Below are 23,497 nucleotides of genomic sequence, written 5' to 3'. Positions count from 1 at the left end.
CCTCACGTCAGCGCAAGTCAGCAGTGCATCTCTATATTATCTCGTTGTGCAACATGAGCCTTATTGCCAGAACATGGCACGTCACAACGTCTTTCTTCTTCGCTAACTGCCGGCATGACAGATGAAAACGTTCATGTTAAAACACCGCCGTGATGTTTGTGCATCACTGCCGAGACGCTTGTTGTGTTTTTTGTTGTGGTTGCACTTCTGGAATGTGAAGTGAATCTTTTCAAGATGAAAGTCTGCACTTATTTTCTTTCACCCCCCCTCGGGATAGAGTTGTCAAATCTCCCCACCAGTGGACCGTCATTTTCATTCATTTTTCCACCATGTTGTCTGTCCTGTTTGCCATTCATGAACATGCATCTTTTTTTTTTTTTTTGGTGTGTAGCCGCCATGTAGACATGGATTTTCTTGCTAGTTTTATTCAATTATAAAAGTCAATCAGTTATAATATCTTTATGGCTTGTCGATTGAAATGTGGCTTGCTAAATTGACGTTTGCTGCTAGTGTTAGAAAAAGGTTAACTCGTGAGTACGAATTGCTAGACATAGTCTTCATTTCTGCCAGCCGATTTAAAATATCGTAGGTAGAACCGTGGCCCGGGAATTGCGCTTTGAGAAATAATGTTCAATGACAATCAAGTCTCGAAATTATTGTCAACAAAATATATGTAGTGGTGTTTCTGCATATCGTTAGCCTAATAGCATAATAGCCTCTAAATTATTTTTAAACGTTTTCTGAAAACAGCTTTTCGGATTACCATGACGGCCAAAAATTCTCCCCCTTTTCCTCAATAATACATTTTTGTTTTAAATTGGATATTGTGACATTCAGTTAAAATTATGCTATTAGCTAACAATATGATTAACCCTTATCTACATGGTTAAGATCATCATTCAATTGTATCGCTAGCATTGTTGCCCAAGTCATATTTGAATGTTTTTGGAAAACAAGAAGAAACCGAAAACTCAAATAAGAGTCGACCAGTTACCTCCATTCAACTTTTGCGGATTACCGTGACCTGGCCGAGAATGTCCACACAAATAAATAACCTTCCCGCAAGCCCAAATTAATATTTCATCTGAAAGCCCAGAATGAAGTTTGTTTTTGCCCAAACTAGTGTTATATGCTACCAGATTTTAGACTTTGATACTTTGATAGATACTTTTGATGCTTCGAAAGAGTATACCTGCATAGTAACTGTAAAATAACTAAATATAGTGCTGAAATGATAGCACAGGATAAAACCTTGTGAAATTTTGATTGATTGATTTTATTTAATTTTTTAATATTCAAAAGATTACGGTTCACTTTCTTTGGAAAATAGTCTTTTTTTTTTTTGGCACATTTTTAGCACTGCAAATAACTATTTGAATATTCAACAACAAATTTGCATGTTTCTAAAAAATAATGCACCATAAACTTAGACCGTTTGAATTGTCGATCAGTTTTTTTTTTGTTTTTTTTTATGGTGAAAGTTGTTCACACATTGCATTTTCTTCACTTGTGCCCCATAGGAGCTCAAATAAAAGTTGTAATTTCATTACAGTCCATGTGGACCAATCCAACTTCACTTGTCAATGTGGCACCTTCTCGCACGCACGCACGCACGCACGCACGCACATCTCCTGACAATAGCACTCACCATCAAGGGCGCCATCACCTTTGCCACTAATGAGCCTGTTTATTTACCCAGATTTCCTCACAGGCTTTGTGTTGCGAGAGGGGGGAAAACAAGGGACGCAATGCAGAACAGATAATCGGCTTCTTCAAACAAACGCACCATGAAATATACCTGAAGTGTCTCACATTTTTTAATCAAATCAAGAGATTTTATTCACGAATCCTATCGAACTATAGCCGTCTGCTTTAAAAAGATGGCAAATAATAATGCAAAAATGTGGGATTCTCAATGCATGTTTGGGGAATGTTCTACTTCATGTTTTCGTGTTTTCTTGATTTCCAAGGGGAGGAAAAAATGAGTTGACAAAGGTGATCGATTATCAAATTAATCGACAACTATTTTAATAATTGAGTAATCATTAGAACCCATTTGTTTACATTTAAAATTGTTTACATTGTCAAGATCTGATTTCAGAATATCAAAAATAATTATAGTCCTTCATGAAAGAAGACTGATTGATTGTCTTCTGTGTTTAATCAAAATGCAATATTTGCAAGCATCTGTTTTTACTTTGGAAAACAATGACCGAACAGGTAACATATAATTAATCAGTCATCCCCCTTTGTTTTTATTTATTTATTTTATTTTTTTTTAATATATCACGATATGAATACAAAGTACAAAATAACTGCCAATCACTGGTTAATAAACAGTAATTGGGGGGGGGGGATGCTTTTGTAATACACTTTAATGCAAAATTAAAATGTGATTAGCCGATTAATTGAGTAATCGATAGATTAATCGATTCTAAAAATATGATAGTGACAGCACTTAAAAAATAAATAAATAAATAAATAAATAAATAAATCAAACATGGTAGAAAAGTACAAAATAACCTCCAAACACTGGACATCACTAAAAAAATCAACCAATATCATAGGCAACAGCCGGACAATATTTAGACATTAATTTGACTGTCTTGACTAATTGATTTCGCAATACTTGACACGTACTATGCAACTATGGCTTAAATCAAGTTTGCTTGGTTTGATTCATCCATCCGACCTAACCGTTGGCATCTACCATCGGTTGTATTTATTCGTATTTGCTGATCGTTTACGATATTCTGTTTCATGGCAGCGGATCTGATAATGAGGCCCGCTGGATTCACATCACTTATTCCATTTTAGCCTACATCTGTCATAGTGCTGGTACACGGCTTTATTTGCACGTGTCGATTGGCTGCCAGTCTTTGAGTCTTTACTGTATGTTTGCTTATCTGTCCGGCCGTTCCGTCTATTCAAACGGCGTTCCTTCTATTCAGCCTCTTCTCTCGCTGGCAGGGCTTTTTTTTTCTTTTTTCTTTTTTTTTTCCTTCTTCTTCTTCTTCTTCTTCTTCTTCTTCTTCTTCTTCTTCTTCTTCTTCTTCTTCTTCTTCTTCTTCTTCTTCTTCTTCTTCTTCTTCTTCTTCTTCTTCTTCTTATTTGGGGACCAGATGGTGAGGGCTACGGAAGCTCCTCTTTTGTCTGGCAGCCCCTTGTGAAAGGAGTCTGTCCTCCCTAATGTAATCAGTGGCACCGGAAGGGTCCATTTCGGAGTGTGAAAGGAGACAATCGGCGCCTTGGACACGTCTCGATTACACAAACGTCGAGTTCATCTTCCGAGCCAGCCCCCTCTCTTCTTCTCCCAGGAAAGATCCCCCCCGCCCCCCCATCTTTGATCAGTGGAGGGCAGAGGCGCTGATCCCCACCTCGGCGGGGCCAAAGGCCGAGCCCCCCTTCCCCGTCCCCTGTTTACCCTGCACTTGGCTACCGCTGACCCCTCCTTCCGGAAGCAACCGCAGGGAAGCCGGTTTGATACCGTGACCTGTCTAGACAGCCTTTGCCTTATTGGCCTGACGTTGCCAAGAGGATGTCATGAACCCTGACCTCAAATGTAGTTGGAAAGGAGCCATGGTGCTCCTTTTAAAAAAAAAAATATTTTTTTTTAATTTATTTTTTTAAGTTTTTAATTTTCAGAGGCAGAGGTGACTGGGCGAGCAAGCGGGATGGGTGCTGACCCATTTGATCTGCTCAGAAATGCAACTTGGAGAATTGTTTGAAATTTAAAAGTCAGATTTTTCAAACAAATGTAAAGTCATAATGTTTGCTACCAGATTTTTTTTTTTATTACTTTTTTAATTATGAGTGAGAAGAGGGACTGATTTAATTGATTTAAAAATATATATATTTTTAATCTAGTCAGATGTGCGTGGGAGACGAATCAAGAGAATGGGTGCAGACCCTCTTAATCTGCCTCGAAACACTCCCTGCCCCTTTTTTTTTTTTTTTTTTTAAATCTCTCAATAATAATGTCAACATGCTCAACAATGCTCAACAGATAAAATTATTGTTGACTCCCTGCTGTGAACTTGAGTATACAGCTTTTATATGACCTTTTATGAGCTGGACAATAAATCTAATTAATCCAATAATCATCATCTTGACAATGGAAGAGTTGAAAATTTGCTACATAGTGAAATTGAATTTTGTCTTGTGTATTATTAAGAGTTGTCGTTCTTATGTTGTCGCATCCAGATGTTATCGTGAGTTGGAATTTTTCTAACTGAATGTTAAGTTTTTGTTCAAACTGATTTAGAATCAGTATACTTTGTTGTTGTCTGAACATTTTGCACAAGAATTATTTTTGAATACCGGTAAATAAAACCTTTTAATCAACATTTGTTGGGTTAATTCGATTAAAATCGTAATCGTCCCGAATGACTGAAAAAGAAAAATCAAGAATTTTTGTTTTTGTTTTGCCATATCACACTGCTCAAATTTGAAAACACATGGTGGACCAATTTACTGATTTCTGGCATATTTTTCCATTTATTGATGAGATATTTTCACGAACAATAAGTCTTGTTTTCCTTATTTTAATAGTATTTGTATGTTGTAAATGCTTCATGGAAATCTTACTTTAACTTGCTTTGTCTAATCTAACAATATAAAGCTGTTGTATGTTTTTCAGTCATTTAATGTCTTTTTCTAATTGAGTGCGCCTCTATTTGCTTTTTAGACGTCTCCGTATGAATCTCTACATGTTGATTTGAAAATTGTCATGACTACCAGAACCAGCAAATAATTGACCAACTTTTGTGAACTCCTAACGTACGAGTTTCAAGTCTATTTATTTTAAATCCAAATATTACAATGCCCCTCATGCGAATATCTTGGAGGGCGTGTTCTGTCGTCGGCGCCATCTCTGGCGTTGCCGTTGTGCCGCCTTGATGGCAGCCGCCGACCCCGCCCTCTCTCTCGCCCGCCACTCAGCGGCCGTTAAAATGGCAGCATGAGTGAGAGAGGGAGAGGGCGGGGAGAGTTGGGGAGACGCCCGCCACGGTGAGCTTGGGCACGGCTGACTGAGCTGCAAGGGGCTCGCCTCGTATGCCCGCCTGAAACACTCGCGGTCGTTTTTTTGTTTTTTTGCCTGTGTACACAGTTGTAATTTAAACCGCACGTCGAATTGCCTCGTTGCTGGTTTTAGTGCCGTTTTCCATAGTTTATTTTCATAATCTACTCTATATAACTGTGGTTTTGTTTATGGGCCGGGAGAAACGGCTCACAAGTCGACATTGGGCAGTGGCAATAGTAGGCAGGAAATATTTACCCAATGGGGAAAAATTAAGCTAATCTTTTTTTTTCTGTGCCCCATAATCCACCAACCCCCCCCCCCCCCCCCCCCCCCACACACACACACCCGTTTTGTTGTATTTATGCACTGTGTACAATGTCATATATCCTTCCCATTCATATCCGAGTTTTATCACCATTGGCAAGAGTTTTTATTTTTATTTTTATTTTATTTTATTTTTTTATTTATTTTTTTAAATATAAATCTTAACATTGCTGTCATGCTTATCCGAATTGTGCCACTAGAAGGCTGGAGATAAATAAATAAATTATACATTTATTTATAGATCAAATAATTATCACAATATGAAGCTCACGATGCGATTAATTATCATGATATTGTGGGGAGGTTGGCTATTTAAAAAAAGGTCACATTATTGTGAAAAAAAGCTCATACTTAAAGCACAATATTCTACTTTTTTACATCACATCAATGTTACGTTATGTTTTATTATTTTATTATTGACTTGATTCACAGTCATATTAAGTGCCCCTTCATCTGATAATTCGTGTGAATTTGAAATATAGAATGGCCAAAACATGCCGTATGAAAATTCAACTGCACTAAAAAAAATAGACACGAGAGGGTGCTAGAACTGCACAAATGGAAATCAACCTGACTCTTTTTACCAGCTGTGTTGCATTTAAATATCGTGAAGATGACGACGATATTGTGGAATTTTTAATATCATGATATCGCGCTTATCGTAACATCCCTATTAATCATGTTTTAACACAGATTAATCACACTAATAATTTTGACCACAGATGATCCTTTAACTGACAGCCGATGGTTATGTTAAAGGTAGCACAAGTTGTTTGAGCAATAAACTTAACTGCATGCATTCAAGTAAAGCATTTCATAAATGTTTGTGTATGACATTCAAAATAGTTGTTCATGTCAAACTATCACGGTCAAGTTATGCAAGAAATGAACTGATTAGAAAAAAAACAAAGGAGGATGAGCATGTGCAGTGGATCACAAAAAATGTTGGACGTCCTCACGACATTAAATGTCGACAGAATTAACACAACAGGTGCTCTTTAAATTTGGCAGGCAAAAAAATGTTGATTAAAAGCCTTTTTAATTAAGCGATTATCGTGATTGATCAAAATTCTAAGATGCGACTAATCTGATTTAAAAAAAAAAAAAAAAAAAAAAAAAAAGATAAATATTTTTAAAAAATACTAGAAGCTCACCAGTTGCACCAGGACCCAATTTTGCAGTTGAAAAAGTGAATCATCCTCCAGCGCTATGTGTGTGCAAACCCTCAGCTGAAAGGCAGCCAAATAGAACATCAACGCTACATTTTTTTGCAACTCAATATGGCCTTTATTGCAATTTTATGGCGAGCATTAACCCCCTTTGAACCCCGCGCCCACGTCTTTGGCCGGCTGCCATTTTGTTAAAGTCAGGTTTAGCGTGTTGCATGATGGGAAACCTGCGCTTATCCCTGACTTACCCAGCACGAGGTTCACATGCTTTGTTTCTCAGCTCAATTGTTGTCATTTGTCTGCTTAAGTGCTCAAAGTATCGTCTTTGATTGCGTTCGTTTTTAATGGAGGCGAGAACCCACACGCGTGTTGATCAGCGACGATTGAACCGCTTTTGTTCTCGTGTGCCGATCGGGATGGATCAAGCCAATGCGGTTCCCAGTTTAGGAGTTAAGGAGTCGATTCGGTTCGAAATGACTCGAAGCACGCAGGCCTGACTGACGCGTCACGACAACTCAATTGCAATGTGCAGTGTGGTGGATGTTTGGTGAGGAGGAAAATGTCCAAACAATCTATTTTTAGGTCTACCTACTCATGCTGAGTGACACTTTGCCATTGGCTCTTGCCATGAACATGTTTGTTTTTTTTTCTCTCTCTCCCTCCCCCCACCCTTTCCACAGTGGCGGGCTTGGAGGAAGATGTCAAGCACAGGATGGGCTTCTTCTTTATTTTTTTTATTTTTTTGGTGATGATGTTGCCACTGTTGCTGCAGCAGCACCGAGCGCCCACTTTGTGCCTCTCGCAGCCATGATGCAGAACCACCAGGTGAGTGGCAGGCTGTTGGGAAACCGAGGGGTTGGGGGTGGGGGCTTTCTGAGGTGAGTCAGATATATCCTTGACCCTGACTCCACATATGTCAACAAACTAAGTCGCCACAAGTGGCATGACCGAGTTTGATACATTTTCATTTGGAAAACAAAATGGAGGAGCTATCAACAAGTTTTTTTGTTTTTTTTAAACTTTGTGTTTGTTTTTCGATAGCAAAAATCAACCTGCAATCCCCTTCCAACCTTAGTCCCATGGGTTGGACAGTTTCAATCACATTGGCCCAGTCAGGTGTGATTAAAAATGACCTACTCCCACATTTCCTCCAACATTTGCCATATTCGGCATTTTTACTCTGTAGTTCCAAAGTGAGATGGTTTAACCACAAATTCTAATGGTGCCTTTTCTGTCCTCATGAAAATACTTAGAAAAAAAATACATGAAAAAGTAAGTAAATATTTTTCTCTCCATATGACCATAAAATATTTTTTTCCCAGTAATAATTAACATGTTTTTGTTTTGTTTTTTTGCCCCAGTTGTTCCTTTTTAAATGTCCCCAAGGCCAATCTTCAGCTTTAAAGAGACATATTTGCAATTTTAGTGGAAATAAATAGATATGCATGTTTGTTATAGGTTAAATTTAATCAAAGTATCTCCAAGCATATTAATGGAAACAGTGGTTTTCAAATATTTATTTATTTTATTTTTTATTTTATATATAATGTCTCCCTGTTACCACATTCGACCCTGTTAGTCTGTGGAAATTTTGTCATATTTATTTAAAAACACTAAAAAACAAACAAACTCCCATTTACATGAGCAATGTGAGGTGAGCGTAAACTTTTTTTATTTTTTATTTATTTTTTATTAAGAATCTGAACATTAACATCCTATTAAGTTATCGTGGATGTAAACTACAAACTATAACCAAACTTATTTGATAGACACTAAGTTTTTGTAAACAACCATCTAAAATTTGCTGATTCACTGAGAAATTGCTTGTCTGAATGGGGGGAAAAAATAATAATAATCCACCTAGTTTCTACCCAAACAGAGGTTTACCTAAGAGTGTGGAAATTGTATCACGGAATGTCAATTAAAATCTGGAATTAGTTGAAGTGCTTGAATTCTGCCAATACAAGGTCCTCAAGCTCAAACATGTTATCTTAATTTTAAAATCCTCAAATCACTGTCTAGTACACTCCATGTTGCCTCAGTTGCTTCCAGGCACCATTAATCAGCAATTAATTACACATGATAAGCATAATGATTAACCCATACAATGCATTTTGTACTAATAGCTACTTTAGATCTGTTTTTCTCCTCAATAAAGCACAAAGTTTAACCAAAAAGTCAGCGTGAAGTAAGACAATGAGAGCCCGTCAGAACATGACTTTTAAAAAAAATTCTACACAGGCCTCGATGAGGATTGAACACTTTTGTTGAAAGTTAACTCAAAAAGTTGGGCTAATTAAAATTAGAAACGGGAGTTTTAAGTGAATAAATACAAGCTCTGTTGCAATATGAATGGCAAAATCTAATAAATAAATCCATAACATCATTGTGCCCAAACCTCAGTTGAGCTTACAGCCACGATTGGATGGAAAGCAAACTTTTTTTTTTTTTTTTTTCTTCCCCCCCCCTCCCTGCTTTTCCCTACTTACTGAACGACTTTTGTGTGGAAACGAGAGTTGCCTGGGTGTGACTTTTTGCCCAAAGCATCCGCTGGCTATTGTGCGGCCAGTCAAACCTCTGCAGGCACCAGCGCCCCGACTTCCCATACATGAGAGATCAAAGGTTACCAAGGCGCTTGGTGGAGCCCAGACCTCAATGCGAGCTGCTAAATACTCGTCTCCTTTGCGTGTTAGCTTGCCCGAGCAGGGATTCAAACAGGGTCACCGACATTTTTTTTATTTTTGTTTTGTTTCCACTCCGTCTTGCCAATTGCGATCTTCTTCTCGTACAGTATGCATGCTTTTTTTTTTTTTTTGTTTATCCGGCAGCAGTCGTCCCGTCCGCTTCTCATTCCGGGCCACTTCGGCACGGCATTAACTTGTATTCTAACAAGATTAAAATATATTCGTCCTGGGGATTTAGCATAGTTAGGTGTCCTTTCACCTCGCCCACAGTGGGCTTTGATCTGCGTTGCGAGGCGAGAGTCCTCCTGGCTCGGACCTCGCCGTCCGAGTGCCAAGTGTGAAATTGGTCTGATGTCATCCCCATTCTTCACTTTTTTTTTCTTTTTTCTTTTTCTTTTTTTTTTTTCAGTACTTTAATGATGTTTCCGCCACGACGCCCGGGCACCTCGGAGGAGATTCCACTCCGGCCCGGAGGAAGCATGTGACACAGTAGGGGGAGGAGGAGGGAGGTCATGGCTGCATGGGGCCTTTATTTATTTTTTAGGGGGGGGCACTTTGGTTGTTTTTTAACAGAACGCACCAAAAATGTGCAGTTTGGTGTCCAACTAAACTATTTTGGAAAACAATCTGCCTCGAAAGTGCAAAAACTCTAAACAGCAAGTCAACAAGTACTCTTTGTTTGGAACTTTAGTTGTGATTTTGCCCGCAAAAGGATCCCATGATCATAACTTATTATTTAACTGGGAATGGAATGCAGTGCGAAGAGGAAGTCTGTCTATAAATTAGTCATGGTTGAATTGATTAGTCGACTAGTCGACATTACGACTCTGCATCAATCTCTAAAGATTGAAGTTCACTCACTGTATGACGTTTTTTGTTATCTCATATTTCGAAGTCATTTTACATGAAACTAGTCCATGTCGCAAAAGATGTTGGATGGCCACTGAACTGTTGAAAAAGTGTGAGATATGTCATTAATTAATAGACTTAAACACTCGACTTTTACATACAGCATGGTTGTATGTAGTCGATTGCAAAAAAAAATCTTAATTCGTTCAAGCCTTATTACTAGGCCTGGGTTTAAAACATTGAACAATTTATCAAATCGATTTTCTTTTTCGAGTATCAATTAATTCATAAAACGATGGCTCGCATAAATTCATAAGAAAATAGAATTTTAAAGGCCCAATTTTTTTTTAAGTATCTTAGTTTTCTTGAAATTTACTGTTCATATGAATTCAAAAGTATTTTTCTTACATTTATGAAAGATCTCTCTTATTGCACTTTAAAACAATCCTGAATCTTTTGAAGTTATTTTATAAATGATTGAACTAAAATTATGACATTTATTGCATCCTTGATGTTTAACACGAGTGATTTTTAACACTTGTTACTTTCATTAATAAACAAAATAATTTCAACAGTTACTGCCGCCACAAAATTTAATTTAGAATTCAATGTTTGTGGAGTTTTTATCATGTCCTTGATATTCAACTCAACTTTATTTATAAAGCACTTTAAAACAGGCATTGCTGTATACATTAAATGTTATCAAATGGGCGTCACATTGAATATGCATTCCACTATTTATATATATATATATATATACATATATATATTAGGGGTGTTAAAAAAAATCGATTCGGCGATATATCGCGATACTACATCGCGCGATTCTCGAGTCGATTCAATAATCGGCAGAATCGATTTTTTATTTTTTTTTATTTTTTATTTTTTATTTTTTTTTAGGATTCACACCTTGAGCATGGAAGAATGTTATATGAACGGAACATTAAGCCTTAATATTTTATTTTAATGCTGTTCAAACATGAAACAGATTACAACCTCTATAAGACTGAAATTTCAGATAAATAAATAATACATTTTCATATAAATCTTACACTCTACAAGCTTACTGATTAGTATTTTCTAAATTTGAATGAAAAAAATCGCAACAATCGACTTATAAATTCGTATCGGGATTAATCGGTATCGAATCGTGACCTGTGAATCGTGATACGAATCGAATCGTCAGGTACTAGGCAATTCACACCCCTAATATATATATATATATATATATATATATATATATATATATATATATATATATATATATATATATATATATATATATAATGTAAGTGTTTGAACTTTTCTTTACACGTCACATAACTTTGTGAAATGTTTGTACTCTTAATAATGGTTTTAACTACTGGAGGAATTGACTGACTTCCTGTGGGAAATTGTATTTTTTGAAACGGGACCAACTTGTGTTGGACTTTTAGCTTCCACTATATTTGCTTCCATTTTGAAGCCCATCTCCAATTGCTGGCACCACTCCTGGAAAATAAGCCATATTATGCGCACTTGCTGCCTGCCAGCTATTCCTGGACAGTTGTTTCGTTTCTTGCCACCTACGTAAACATTCAGGTTGCGCTTGGGAAAAAAAAAAAAAAGCCTTTACCAAACGCCGACACTTTTGGTCCACCACCTGCACCAAAAATAGGTCGCTCAGATCAACTTAATATATTTTTTGGAGTGGGGGGGCCTCATTGTTCTCCTAGGATGCGAAACAGGAATGCACACAACTTTGCGGAGCGACCATTAACAAGATTTTTCTGAAAGACTATTTCGGTGCTGCAGATTTGGTTAGCAACAGTCACTGTTTTAAGATATTTGTAAGAAGATGAATTTGATTTCCAAACCAATTCACATGAGAGTTTACTTGCATTTGTAGGTGCTGCTGTTTTGGTTAACAACAGACTGATTTGTGATCTGTTTTGACTAAAGGCGTCTATTTGAGGGAGGCGTTTTGAGAGTGGCAAAAATGAACAGTTAAATCGATCACTTGGGTTTCTTTTATTTCCAGACTATTTCTGATGAGAGACTTTGTTCTGTAGTAGTTGCTGCTGTTTTGGTTAGTAACAGACATCTATTGGCCTCAGCATGTAACTATTGACTATGTGTGAAGAATACCAGCGAGTTTCCAATAGCTTGAGACTTGGTGTCATTGATCTTCTACTGAGAAGCCGTCTGCCTGCACCAGTGTGAGCTGCTGTTTTGGTTAGCAATGGAGTTTGACAGGTCTCTGCAGTTAACTATTTAATGACTGTGTACAACCAATAGCAATACTTCTTGGTTTTTTTTTGTTTGTTTTTTGTTTTGTTTTTTCTTCATGATGGCGGAAGTGTTGTCAGAACCAACCCGTATCAATACAGTATATTGTTTTACGATAATGTCTAGTAATTAGCTATAGAAACCGAAATCCATGGTGCAGTAAGTGAATGGGGCGATTATAGCTGACGGCTTACCTTACCTGACAATCATGCCATGTTTTTGTAGTTCGATTATTTAAAAAATAAAATAAAAAAAATAAAAAATGCAGTATATTAAATTGTTAAGTTGCTATTTATTAGGGGTGTTAAAAAAATCGATTCGGCGATATATCGCGATACTACATCGCGCGATTCTCGAATCGATTCAATAAGGGCAGAATCGATTTTTTTTTTTTTTTTTTTTTAGGATTCACACCTTGAGCATGGAAGGATGTTATATGAACGGAACATTAAGCCTTAATATTTTATTTTAATGCTGTTCAAACATGAAACAGATTACAACCTCTATAAGACTGAAATTTCAGATAAATAAATAATACATTTTCATATAAATCTTACACTCTACAAGCTTACTGATTAGTATTTTCTAAATTTGAATGAAAAAAATCGCAACAATCGACTTATAAATTCGTATCGGGATTAATCGGTATCGAATCGAATCGTGACCTGTGAATCGTGATACGAATCGAATCGTCAGGTACTAGGCAATTCACACCCCTACTATTTATTATGTATATTAATTTGTCTGAGCAGTACGGGTTTTCCTTTTAAAGACGGCTCATGATTCCATGTCCCGAGCTGAACTTTTCGGGAGCCTCTCGCGCCTTGTGAATATTTTCACGCAGCACGAGAGCGGGTAAGTGCATGCACAAATGAATGAAGTGTGTGCGTGTGTGTGTGTGTGTGTGTGTGTGTGTGTGTGTGTGTGTGTGTGTGTGTGTGTCAGGCAAGAAGGAAAATAATAAAGGCGGCTGATAGTAAGATGTGTGTGAGCGTGAGAGAAGGGGAAGAGAGTTTGGGTGGGAAGGCTCTGTGTGGAGAATGGGTTAGCGAGGGGTGGGTGGAGGAAGAAAGGGGTAGAGAGGGGTATGAGGGGGGGGTGTATAAACCAGCCACCTGCAGCCATGACAGGCTTTGACCTTCATTTCTCTCCCCTTCTCTTTCTCTACCTCCCTCCTTCCTTCCACTTTTTTTTGTTTTTCCAGGATGGAAGTTTTTTTTTTTTTTTCGTTTTCCAGCAGGGTGCGAGGAAGACCGACCGTGGCGAAGACAGGACAGCGGCCGCACAAACAAAGACTAGCGGCCCAAGTATGAAAATGCAGATAGGCCATTGTTGTCGTCGGGGCGGTGGGGCGGGGGGGGGACACGGCTGCAGGGGATTGTTCAAGGCTTTCTCTTGCATAATGTTTTCGCAACGTTTTCATCCCAATTTCATCCTGCCGAGTGGGTGTTTGCGTGGCAAGGAGGATTATTGCGCCATTCAAAACATAAACCTTTTTTTTTTGTTTTTTGTTTTTGTTTTTTGTTTTTGTTTTTTTTTTGTTCCAGTGCAGCATTAAGGTGAAACATTCCGGCTGATAAAAACACAACAGTATTTTGTTGTTGTTGTTGATAATCTTCAAGGTTTATTTACTCTTTTGCAATTTCCAGGAGGCAGTTAATTACACCATTTAATACATGATACAAATTATGTACACTTTTTGATTTTGTTCTTCTTTATACCAAAGGATAGCATCCAACATAAAATAAAAAATAGCATTCTACAACTCTGTGCTGTCGTTTCATGTAAGCATTGTTCATAGATATATATACTGTAGATAGATAGCTTTACGCTGATGAGTAAATTCATGATGTCGTATACCAGCAGTGTTTGCAAAAAGGCATTCATCTTGAATAGTCTGCATTTGTTTGTTTTTTGAAGTAATACTGCTTGTCTGATTCGGCACAGTTATGTTTCAAGAAAAAGTCCACGCGGGGACTTTTTAAGGCAAAGTGTGTTTCAGTTTGGTGGATCATCATTTTTTTTGTTTAATTCACACACACTTTTTTTGCACAACAGAAAACACAATGAAAGACAAACAAAAAGAAATTTGGCGTATGGCAAAGGGTGGGGAAACTGCGGACGGTGGGCTGTATGCGGACCCCAAGAGCGATTCTACAAACTGTAATAAAAATCCCCCCGAAATGCTAATATTTGTTGGATTCAGTTTTCATGGCCCCTGATAGGCAAAAAGGTCCCCCCCCACCCCCGCCCCCACCCCCTGATACATGAATACAGCTAGACTTAGCTTGCTCACTCGTTTTTGTCCATTTTATAAACAGCTGTTTGCCCCCAAGTACAACAAATTGCAGCGTTCATGCAAAAAGGCCTCATAGACACATTTTCCATTCACAAAAAAAAACGAAAAAAAAAGTTATTGCGAGAGAAACAAGCAGTGTAAACACCTCAGATACCTACTCTAAAGCAACACTGGTCATTTGATAGATTTTTTTTTTTTTCCTCAATAGAATCTATATAAATACACGTGAAGTATTGTTATTTTTTTTAATACAGTCACAGACGAATGCCTTCTTTTTGCCATAAGTCCTCAAATACTGTCGGAGATTGAACAAGAACACAAGCTGCATGAGTGCTTGTGGTTGAATGCTACACGGTCACTATAGAGGCAGCAGTCATTCATTTAACACAGCAGTGATTGATATTGCTATTTAAAATAAAAAAAACAAAACGAACACACACACACACATATATAAGCAACGTTAGAAAATAATGCCATAGACTTCTCTCTCTTTCTCTTCATATCTATACATGATTTTAAAAACAAAAACGATGTTAGTTAGCATTGATTTGAAATTCACAGTAGCCTTGATGCAGCAGGAACAACAACAACAACAAACAACCAAAAAAAACATTCTTTGGACTTGCTTCTTCTCATATAGAAGTGCCAGATGTAAAAATGACAATCATTATATCATATATATGTATCCTAGATGGCATTCATAATTCATTAATTAGAAGCTCCTGCTTGGGCGGGGAAAACAGACAGTGACAACTTTATACAGCATCTTGTATATAGACGTGATATTGCAGACTCTGGATTTATGCTGGTATATTCTCTCTTAAACTGGCCCTTGTTGGATGATATTATTGCATCTTAATATTTCTATATCATGTGGGCTGGCTTCTCTATACTCTGTATAGTTTGCTTTATATTTATGTGTGATTTGATAGACGAAAAGAGAAAAAAGAAAAAAAAACAACCCAATCGAGGGGAGGGTTGATGTTCAGTCGCTGTCGGATTTGTCGTCCTTGGTGACGGTGGCGTGGTTGTACAGGCCCTGCGCCATCAGGTGCAGGGCCAGCGAGTTCTTGCCCCCGTTGGCCTTCTTGATCTTGGCGCGCTTGTTCTGGAACCAGATCTTGATCTGGGACTCGTTCAGGCCCAGCTCCTGGGCCAGGTTCTGGCGCCGCTGCTCGGTCAGGTAGCGGTTGGTCTGGAACTCGGTCTTGAGTCTCTGCAGCTGCTCGGCGGTGAAGGCCGTGCGCGGTCGCTTGTCCTCCTTGCTGGTGCTCTTCTTCTTTGGTTTGCGGGATCTCGGACCTGCAACCGAGGACATGTGCGTGTTTTCACCACTGGTGTGCGGTTTTTTTCTCCACTTTTGCGCCTTAAGATGATTAATTTAAAAAAAATCCCCGCATGAAGGAGCCTTTTTTATTATTATTTTTTTTTAAATAGCAATAATGCACCTTTCCTCAGTTTAGGGTTAGCAGTCAATTTTAATTTCGTTTCAAATTATTAAAACAATTACTGATATTATAATGCATTTAGTAACCTAACAAATCCTGCGCTGGGGCATAAATTTGGCGCAAGGCTTTATTTTTAATGCTAACGCACATATACATATACACACACATCGCGATGTATGTGTGTCTCCTCATACACACACACAAACTACAACTCGTAGTAGTCGCCTCCTCCAGCTACATAATGCATGAGAACAAGTTGTACTCCACTCATTTTGATCCACGCAAGACACGTACATTTTCCCCCCCATGTTTACGCCTGCAAATCTTGTTCTGAAATAAAAATAAAAAAAAACATCGGACATGCAATTGCATGCAAATCGAGAGAAACCGATCGAGTGTTATTTTGCACATGCAATGAGCAAGAATTAGTTTTATAAAATTAAAATAATTGACCCCCAAATAATTAAGGCAACTCGCATGCATTTATTTGTTCTATTTATATTTTCCCTTAAAAAAAAAACGTGAATTATTTGAAGTATAGGCCTAATCGAAAATGTAAACACGTGGAGGCCCACAACGCGCACAGCTCGAAGCCGGTCAGTTTTGCGGGGCTTTTCGGGGTTCGTACCCACCCACCTGAAGAGGGCCTGTCCGAGTAGCGGGTGCAGTACACCCAGGCGGGCCACAGCATGGGCTGCTGGACCGGGGCTGCGTTGGTGCTGGCTTGGGAACTGTCCGAGTCCGAGCTTAGGCACTGGTCTCCGCTCTCCCCGCGGGCTTTCAGGGGCTCCTCGGCGGCTATGGCTGCAGGCTTCTTGGCGTCCGCGTGCGGCGTGGAGGTGCCCTCCGTGGGCACCGTGCTGCCCACCGGCTCGGTCTGAGGCGCGGCCGGGCTGCCGAGGCTCTCCGGCGGTGGCGGCGGCGGCGGAGGAGGAGGCGGCGGCGGCGGCGGGGGCGATAAAGTCTCCCCGCGTCGGTGCTGGTGCTGGTGGTTCGCCCCGGTGTCTTTTTTGCGTCCGAAATCCGGCCTCAGGATGTTGTCGATGAAGAAGTTGGTGACCCGGTGCGGGTTCTGCAGCGCGTTGCCCTGCACCTGCAGCAGAGGCAGGATGGCTCTGTTGGATTCCGCCGACTCGTGCCGATCCGCCTCGTCTCTGCTGCCGCGCTCGTTCTCTTCCATCTCGTTTTTTTCCTTTCTCTCTTTACGTTTAACCCCTTTCTTGCTCTCCTCCGGCGCGCGCCGATGCACCTTAAGGGGGGGGGGATTTAATCGTAAAAAAAGAAAATAAATAAAAACAAAATTAACAATGGCTAGAGAGCGGCATGCACAGCCTCGCGGTAGCGTCCTCGGAGAAAAGCATACTTTTTGGACATAATAGCCCCCGCGTCGCTGCCGTTATAAGTGCGCCCGAGCCATTTGCGCACCTTTTACGGAGACGTCCGCGCGGCGGCGAACGGCGTCAAACTAAACTAAATAAAGAGGCTCGCGAAAAAAGTGATGGCCTTAATACTCTCACTCTGGAGTTTGCTTCTTATTTTCCATACGAGAAGCCCCCCTTGAGTGACGTCTCCCCACTGTCCTCCCAGACACGTGCCTCCGACCAATGGGAGGCCAGGAGCCAGGCCACGTGACGTGGGCTCTCAAGCTCTGCACGCACGCCCCCTTCCTCGCCTTTTCAGACCCCCAAATTCACTGCGAGGCTCTCTCCAGTAATTGATTACAACCAGACATCTATTTAGTTTTGTTTTTTGTTTTTTGGCTAAACATATTTCCAATATTATTGTAAGCCACTGCTGCACTTAAATATATGGGGGGAACGTAAGCTATTTATATAATGGTTCAATTAGAAATGTCTTGCACCTAGAAGTTAAACAACATGAGAGAAAAAAAAAAAGTGTCAGGAAGGGCATCCGGTGCAGAAATTGTGCCCCCCCAAAAAATAAATAAAACTATGAAAGTCCCTGAAGAAGACAGTCACAAAAACCGTTATTAAATGTTTAAAAATAATACATTTTTAATATTAAATGCACATTTGTCAGGAGGAGGAACTGCAAAGGGTCAGAAACCTGCAGGAGTTTCCTTCACTCTCAAGCTGTCATAAAAAGCACAAGCATTTATCCCACATTTATAATTTATAATAGTAAACTTTTGTTCTACATAATTTAGGAAGCTGATAGGACCCCAATAGGAAAAAAAACTCTCCAGAACACTTGAAGGTACAAACATTAACATCCCCTATCATAATCTGAAACATGATTTTACACTGTTTCATTGCATTTAAATATAAACTTTTTTTTTTTTTAAACAAGTTTTTAGTTTTTTGTTTTTTTTTATAGAATTGCATGGTGGGCCGAATAAAGTGCTTTGGCGGACCTTATATGGCCCACGAGCCATCGATTTCCAATCTGTATGAACCAACATAGGCCAAGACAGAAAAACAAAAATTATCCCAAAATAATTTAAAATGAATTGGACTAAACAAATCCAAATTATGCACAATTTTGTATTTTATTTTTATTTTTAACTTTAGAAAGTCATCTGGAATGTATTTATTAGATTTTAAATGTATGCATATATAGGGCACGTTACAAATACGAAAAAAAAACCCAATAAAAATCTGATTTTTTTTTTTTTTATTACATATTATGAGTATTTGTTGGTTAAATATTTCACCTATTTGTTTTTAAAATTGCACTGCGGGCCAGATTAAATGCTCTACTAGGCCGTACATGGCCCACAAGCCGTAGGTTGTCCATACCTGATATATAGACTGTAATAAATAAATAGCGCATAGACAGTAAGACAAAATTATTGCAAAATACTCCCAAATTATGTACAGTTTTCTATTTATTTTCTGGTTTATTTTATGGAGTTAATCATCGGTAACCTTCAGTCCTTACGCATTTTTTTTTTCTATTCACAATTTGTATTTTTTATTTTTTTATTTTTTTAGTTTTTTGTGGATTAAATTCTTTTTTCTTTTTCTTTTTTTAATCCCAATTTAGTCCAAAATGGATGAGTGAGAAAAAAAATGTGATCTGACCTGTTGACCATAAACACAATATTTTCAAGAAATGTCAAGCTTTGTCACTTTAGTCATCACAAAGTTGTCCATTTTGCAATACTCTTATTTGAACTGTCTTATTTATTTATGTTTTCTCTCTTAAGCCCCCACCACCTCCCAAGGGTTCCCACGCTGACCTGTGGTCCATATCGCCTTGAAAAAGGAAAGCAGTGATGCACACCGACATGCAGGGAGGGGGCCCCGGCCAAAGACCAAACTTTTGGGGCTAACTTTTTGCTGACCAACTTTTTTTGTGCGCAGTAGTTAGTCCTCCTCCTCTCGGGACGACGCATGCTTGCGCCGAGCTACCCGGGGCGGGGGGCAGACTGGACCCGGACCGTCTGAGCCGAGGAGACAGCACACTTTGGGGGGGGAGATGAGAGCTCAACCAAGGGAGGGTGAGTTTGCCACTTGTACTTTTTTACATTTTGATTCTATATTTTGAGGACCTGTGGATGTGTTTAGCAAATTGTTGCATTTTTGTGGGGGTTGGACGTAGCCCAAATGATGTGGAATAGTGCCATGTTACAACTCCTCAAAGCTCCATTTGAATTCTGATTGTGCGCACGCACACACACTGTTGTCATGCTGGGAGTGGAAGGAAGGCGCTAAATGAGCAGCACACAATGGAGGCACAAGACGGCGGGCTTGTTTCCACAGAATAGAGAATTGCATTATTTACACACACTAGCAGCAGATTTCTTTTTTTCTTTTTTTTTTTTTTTTTTTAATCATATTCCGCCATTTTTTCTCAAGACTCTAAACTACACTGATACATTCCTACAAATCCACATATGGGGAAGAAAAAAAAAAAAAAAAAGTCTAGTTTGGACTCTTGAGGTTGAAATTTCCTTTCTGAAAGTGACAACAGGTGAAAGACAAAATGGCTTCAGATGAGAAATAGTTTTGCAGTGTTGCTGCAATGACGTGTACGCTTTAATGTCGAGCTAGCCGAGAGAGGGGGAAAAAAAAAGCAGCAGCAGGATGATTTTAAATATTTGTCATTCCATTTGGATCAATAATATCTTACCCTGGTGTCATTTTCACATGGATAACTTCACGTCAAGTCTCCAAACTAGACTCAGAATGTTCGTTCGCCAGTGTAGAAATACACGTAATGGAATCTGAAGACTCAAAATTGACTTTTTTTTTTATATATATATATATAAATCATAATAGGAATGTATAAAATCACAAGAGAGTGGTGGAGCCCTTCAGTTTTGGAAAAAATGCTCATGAAATTTGAGGTTTTCCATTATATGAACATGCACATCTTATTTTGGAGTCATTTTCGCAAGGAATTAATCTCAATGTGACTAAAAATTAGACTTTAAAATCTTCATCTTTTTCTCATTTTGGTATTATTTTCTCACACAAATGGATATTTTGTCATTCTAGGAAAATGTATTTGTAATGTAATGCCACTTTTCTTCAGGCATAGTCACTGAAACACTAACCCCTACCTAAGTCCAAAAGATACGCCTTTAAAATATTTTTCTTTATTTTTTATTTTTTTGTCATCAAAGGAGCATATGAATCTACTGTTGTGGCTTTTTCACCAACAATAATTGTCAAAAAAATTACAACCTCAGGGTAAACTTTGTAGTGCATCAACTCTGTTTTCATTCCCACTAATAGTCAAAATGAAGACTCAAGAACTTAACTTTAATGTTTGTATTTAACTTATGCTTCAATTTTAGTGTCATTTTATGGGGGCTCATCAATATCCAGCTAAAAAAAAAACCCAGATGTTAAAATATTGTCCATTTGACATGACAGCAACATGTGCATCTATTTTAGTGCCAAGTCCACTACTGACTTGTCCAAATCAGAACTAAAAACTACATTTACAAATCAAAACATGTATTTGAGTTTGATTTCCATCAGAAATAATCAACATGAATATATTTTCGACCATTATAGCAACATGTGCATTTGTTTGACATTTCCACAAAGCATCATCAAACTCACGACTAAGCACGAGTCTTCAAATCAATGTGACAAGTTGTAGATTCATTTTGTGGTTTCATTCTCAGAAATAATAGTTGAAAGATTTGAAACTCGACATTGTCCTCTCCATGTGCCACCATCATGACCAACATTAGGCCAAATAACATTCTGTACAGTTTTGAAAAATTCACACTATGGTTAAAACTGAAATTATGAATCAAATACAAATGTTTGTGCGTAAAAGTTCAATAAAAAATACATTTTTTTTTTTTTTGCAAAACAAACTCTTAAAGATAATTGCAAGTATTAAATTTAAATGCAACTGAAGTGTAATGTAACATTATGCACAGTTTGAACGTTTAAGTAGCGATTCTTCCACGTACCACTAGAGGGAGCCGTTTTGTGTCATTCCCATGAGGAAGATCGTGATTCCGATTTAAACACATATTTCCCATTAAATTGAATCATCTCAGCATCAGGACACCAAAGTTGACTTATCCCAATATATTTGTCATTATTTTGAGTTTATGATTCCATCTTAGCATTTTTAATTCAATGTGTTTCCACCATTTGTTATTATAACAGCGATTCTCAAATTGTGATGAAAGTACTACTCACAGGCTCCCTCTAGTGGGACTTGAAAGAATCACTTAATAAACTACAAATAATATTGACATTTTAAAACATGAAATTCAAGGCATCTTTATTTATATACAACTAACTTATTGTTAGCCTGTTAGCATAATTGCGTAATCGTTTTAACTTGCTGTCACAACCGATGTGCTTGCTGAAATTGTGTTTTTATGTCAACTAGATGTTTAGTCATCAAGGTCATAGAAATCCAGAAAGTTTTAATCGAGGTTAACTGGACTTTATTTGTTGAATTAGTTTGTTTGTTTTTTAATTGTTTTCCTAAAACATGACATGGACAATATCCTACTAGGCTATAATATTATAATGAAGCTTATAGCTTAAGCCTTTATTATTATTATTATTATTATTATTATTATTATTGAATTTTTTTTTTTAGTACAGTACTTTAAAAAATGCATTTCATTTATAGTGAAGTTAAATTTAACTTTTAAGGTCAGAACAATGCATTTGCATTTAATCTTTAAGAAATCTTTTTTTATTAAGTGCAATTTGTCTCACTTAAGTGCAATACATATTATTTATGTATTTATTTATTTTTAATTTTTAAAAATCCTCCTATATTTCAGTACAGTAGTTAGGTTTGAACTCATTTGTTACAGTGGCTTACAATAAGATAAAATATATTTTTTTAGGGCTAAAACATCAGCCTCATTTTGATGAACATTTCAGCCTACTAGTTACTGCATTTGAATGTTGATCATTATGGTGCTATACTTGGAGACCTAACGAAAGGATAATAAAGACATGTTGCCTTTAATGAAGCATTATGAGTGTAAGACTGCTGCTTTGCATGCATGGTTGAATTAGTATTATTATTATCTTGAGTTAAATCTGCAGCATTTATAATTGATTGTTGAAAATAATACGGAGTGACATGATTTTTGTTTTGAGTGCGTGCGTGCGCTAGCGCCTCCAAAAGTGCAGTCAAATATTTGTTTTGTTTTTTTCCTTGGGTGCAGCCAATTGGCATGCAGCCCCAATCGCTGCTATACTATACTCACCTTGCGCGCATGTGCAGTGTCCTTGAGCTCCCATAACCCACTTTCAGAAGAGGCGGTGTGGAAGAGTGTGCGTACGTGTAGTAGTAGTAGTAGTGATACACTACAAAAGGTGCTGCACATGGATTTGTGAATGGACGGTGTCATGTGTGCCAGCTCAGAGATCACAGGGCGACCCCCACATCCCTTGCCCCCTCTCTACACATACACCCTCACAACACTACCCCCCCCCCCCAAGCTGAAGATTTAGAATGGGGGGGAGGGTGGTAGGTAATATATCCCCATTGCAGGGGTCGCCCCCAAATCCTGCTGCTTCCTGTGCCTTTCACACAATGTGAAGGAGCCCAACACCCCCCACCCCTCCCTCTGCGGATGACCCTCGTGTATGATTTGTTTTTGTCTGCCTGTCCGAACCGGAAGTGTTGTGACATCCCGGGTCAGACCTGTCATCATTGTTCAATTATTAGCAAGAAAAAAAAAAGACAATGGGTAAAAGAAGGGTAAAAAAGAAATATGTGCAAATTATCAATGATTTTATTAAGACACATTTGTGTTGTTTGAAAGTTCTTTCTTACCTTCTTTCTTCACGGTCACCTTAAAAACCTAATTAAAGTCGATGACAAATACTTCTAGTATTTACCTATTTTATTGTTGGAATGTAGTGTGACAAAATGAGTTTTAGCATGCTGTTGCTACTATATTTGTTTATTTATTTTTATAAATGTAGTTCAAACAATTGAAATGAAATTAAAAATAGCATTTTGAC

General features: G+C 38.2%; 1 protein-coding gene and 1 long non-coding RNA gene across 6 annotated transcripts in view; one reads left to right on the top strand and one right to left on the bottom strand.

Moving 5' to 3' along the window:
- LOC144009765 (uncharacterized) overlaps window positions 1-23,497 on the top strand; it is a 42,522-nt gene that overhangs the window by 15,266 nt on the left and 3,759 nt on the right. Inside the window, exons 5-7 of one of the 5 annotated variants that reach the window (XR_013281038.1) lie at window positions 7,197-7,341; window positions 19,234-19,292; window positions 19,394-19,527. This is a non-coding gene — a long non-coding RNA (uncharacterized LOC144009765). Of the gene's footprint in view, window positions 1-7,196; window positions 7,342-9,609; window positions 9,745-13,521; window positions 13,625-19,233; window positions 19,528-23,497 lie in introns of those variants that run through there. The other 4 variants (XR_013281036.1, XR_013281037.1, XR_013281035.1 and 1 more) reach the window with 4 other exon arrangements.
- en2a (engrailed homeobox 2a) lies at window positions 13,936-17,588 on the bottom strand. Its single transcript, XM_077509120.1, has 2 exons — window positions 16,701-17,588; window positions 13,936-15,918 (listed from the first exon to the last, which is right to left on the bottom strand). The coding sequence occupies exons 1-2, from the start codon at window positions 17,242-17,244 to the stop codon at window positions 15,602-15,604; spliced, it is 861 nt and encodes a 286-aa protein (XP_077365246.1). The 5' UTR covers window positions 17,245-17,588; the 3' UTR covers window positions 13,936-15,601.

The sequence above is a fragment of the Festucalex cinctus genome, chromosome 20 (genome assembly GCF_051991245.1).
Source record: "Festucalex cinctus isolate MCC-2025b chromosome 20, RoL_Fcin_1.0, whole genome shotgun sequence".
In the NCBI taxonomy this organism is placed as follows: Eukaryota; Metazoa; Chordata; class Actinopteri; order Syngnathiformes; family Syngnathidae; genus Festucalex; species Festucalex cinctus.
The sequence above is the reverse complement of the archived record's forward strand: the minus strand, read 5'-3'. Positions and strand labels throughout refer to the sequence as shown.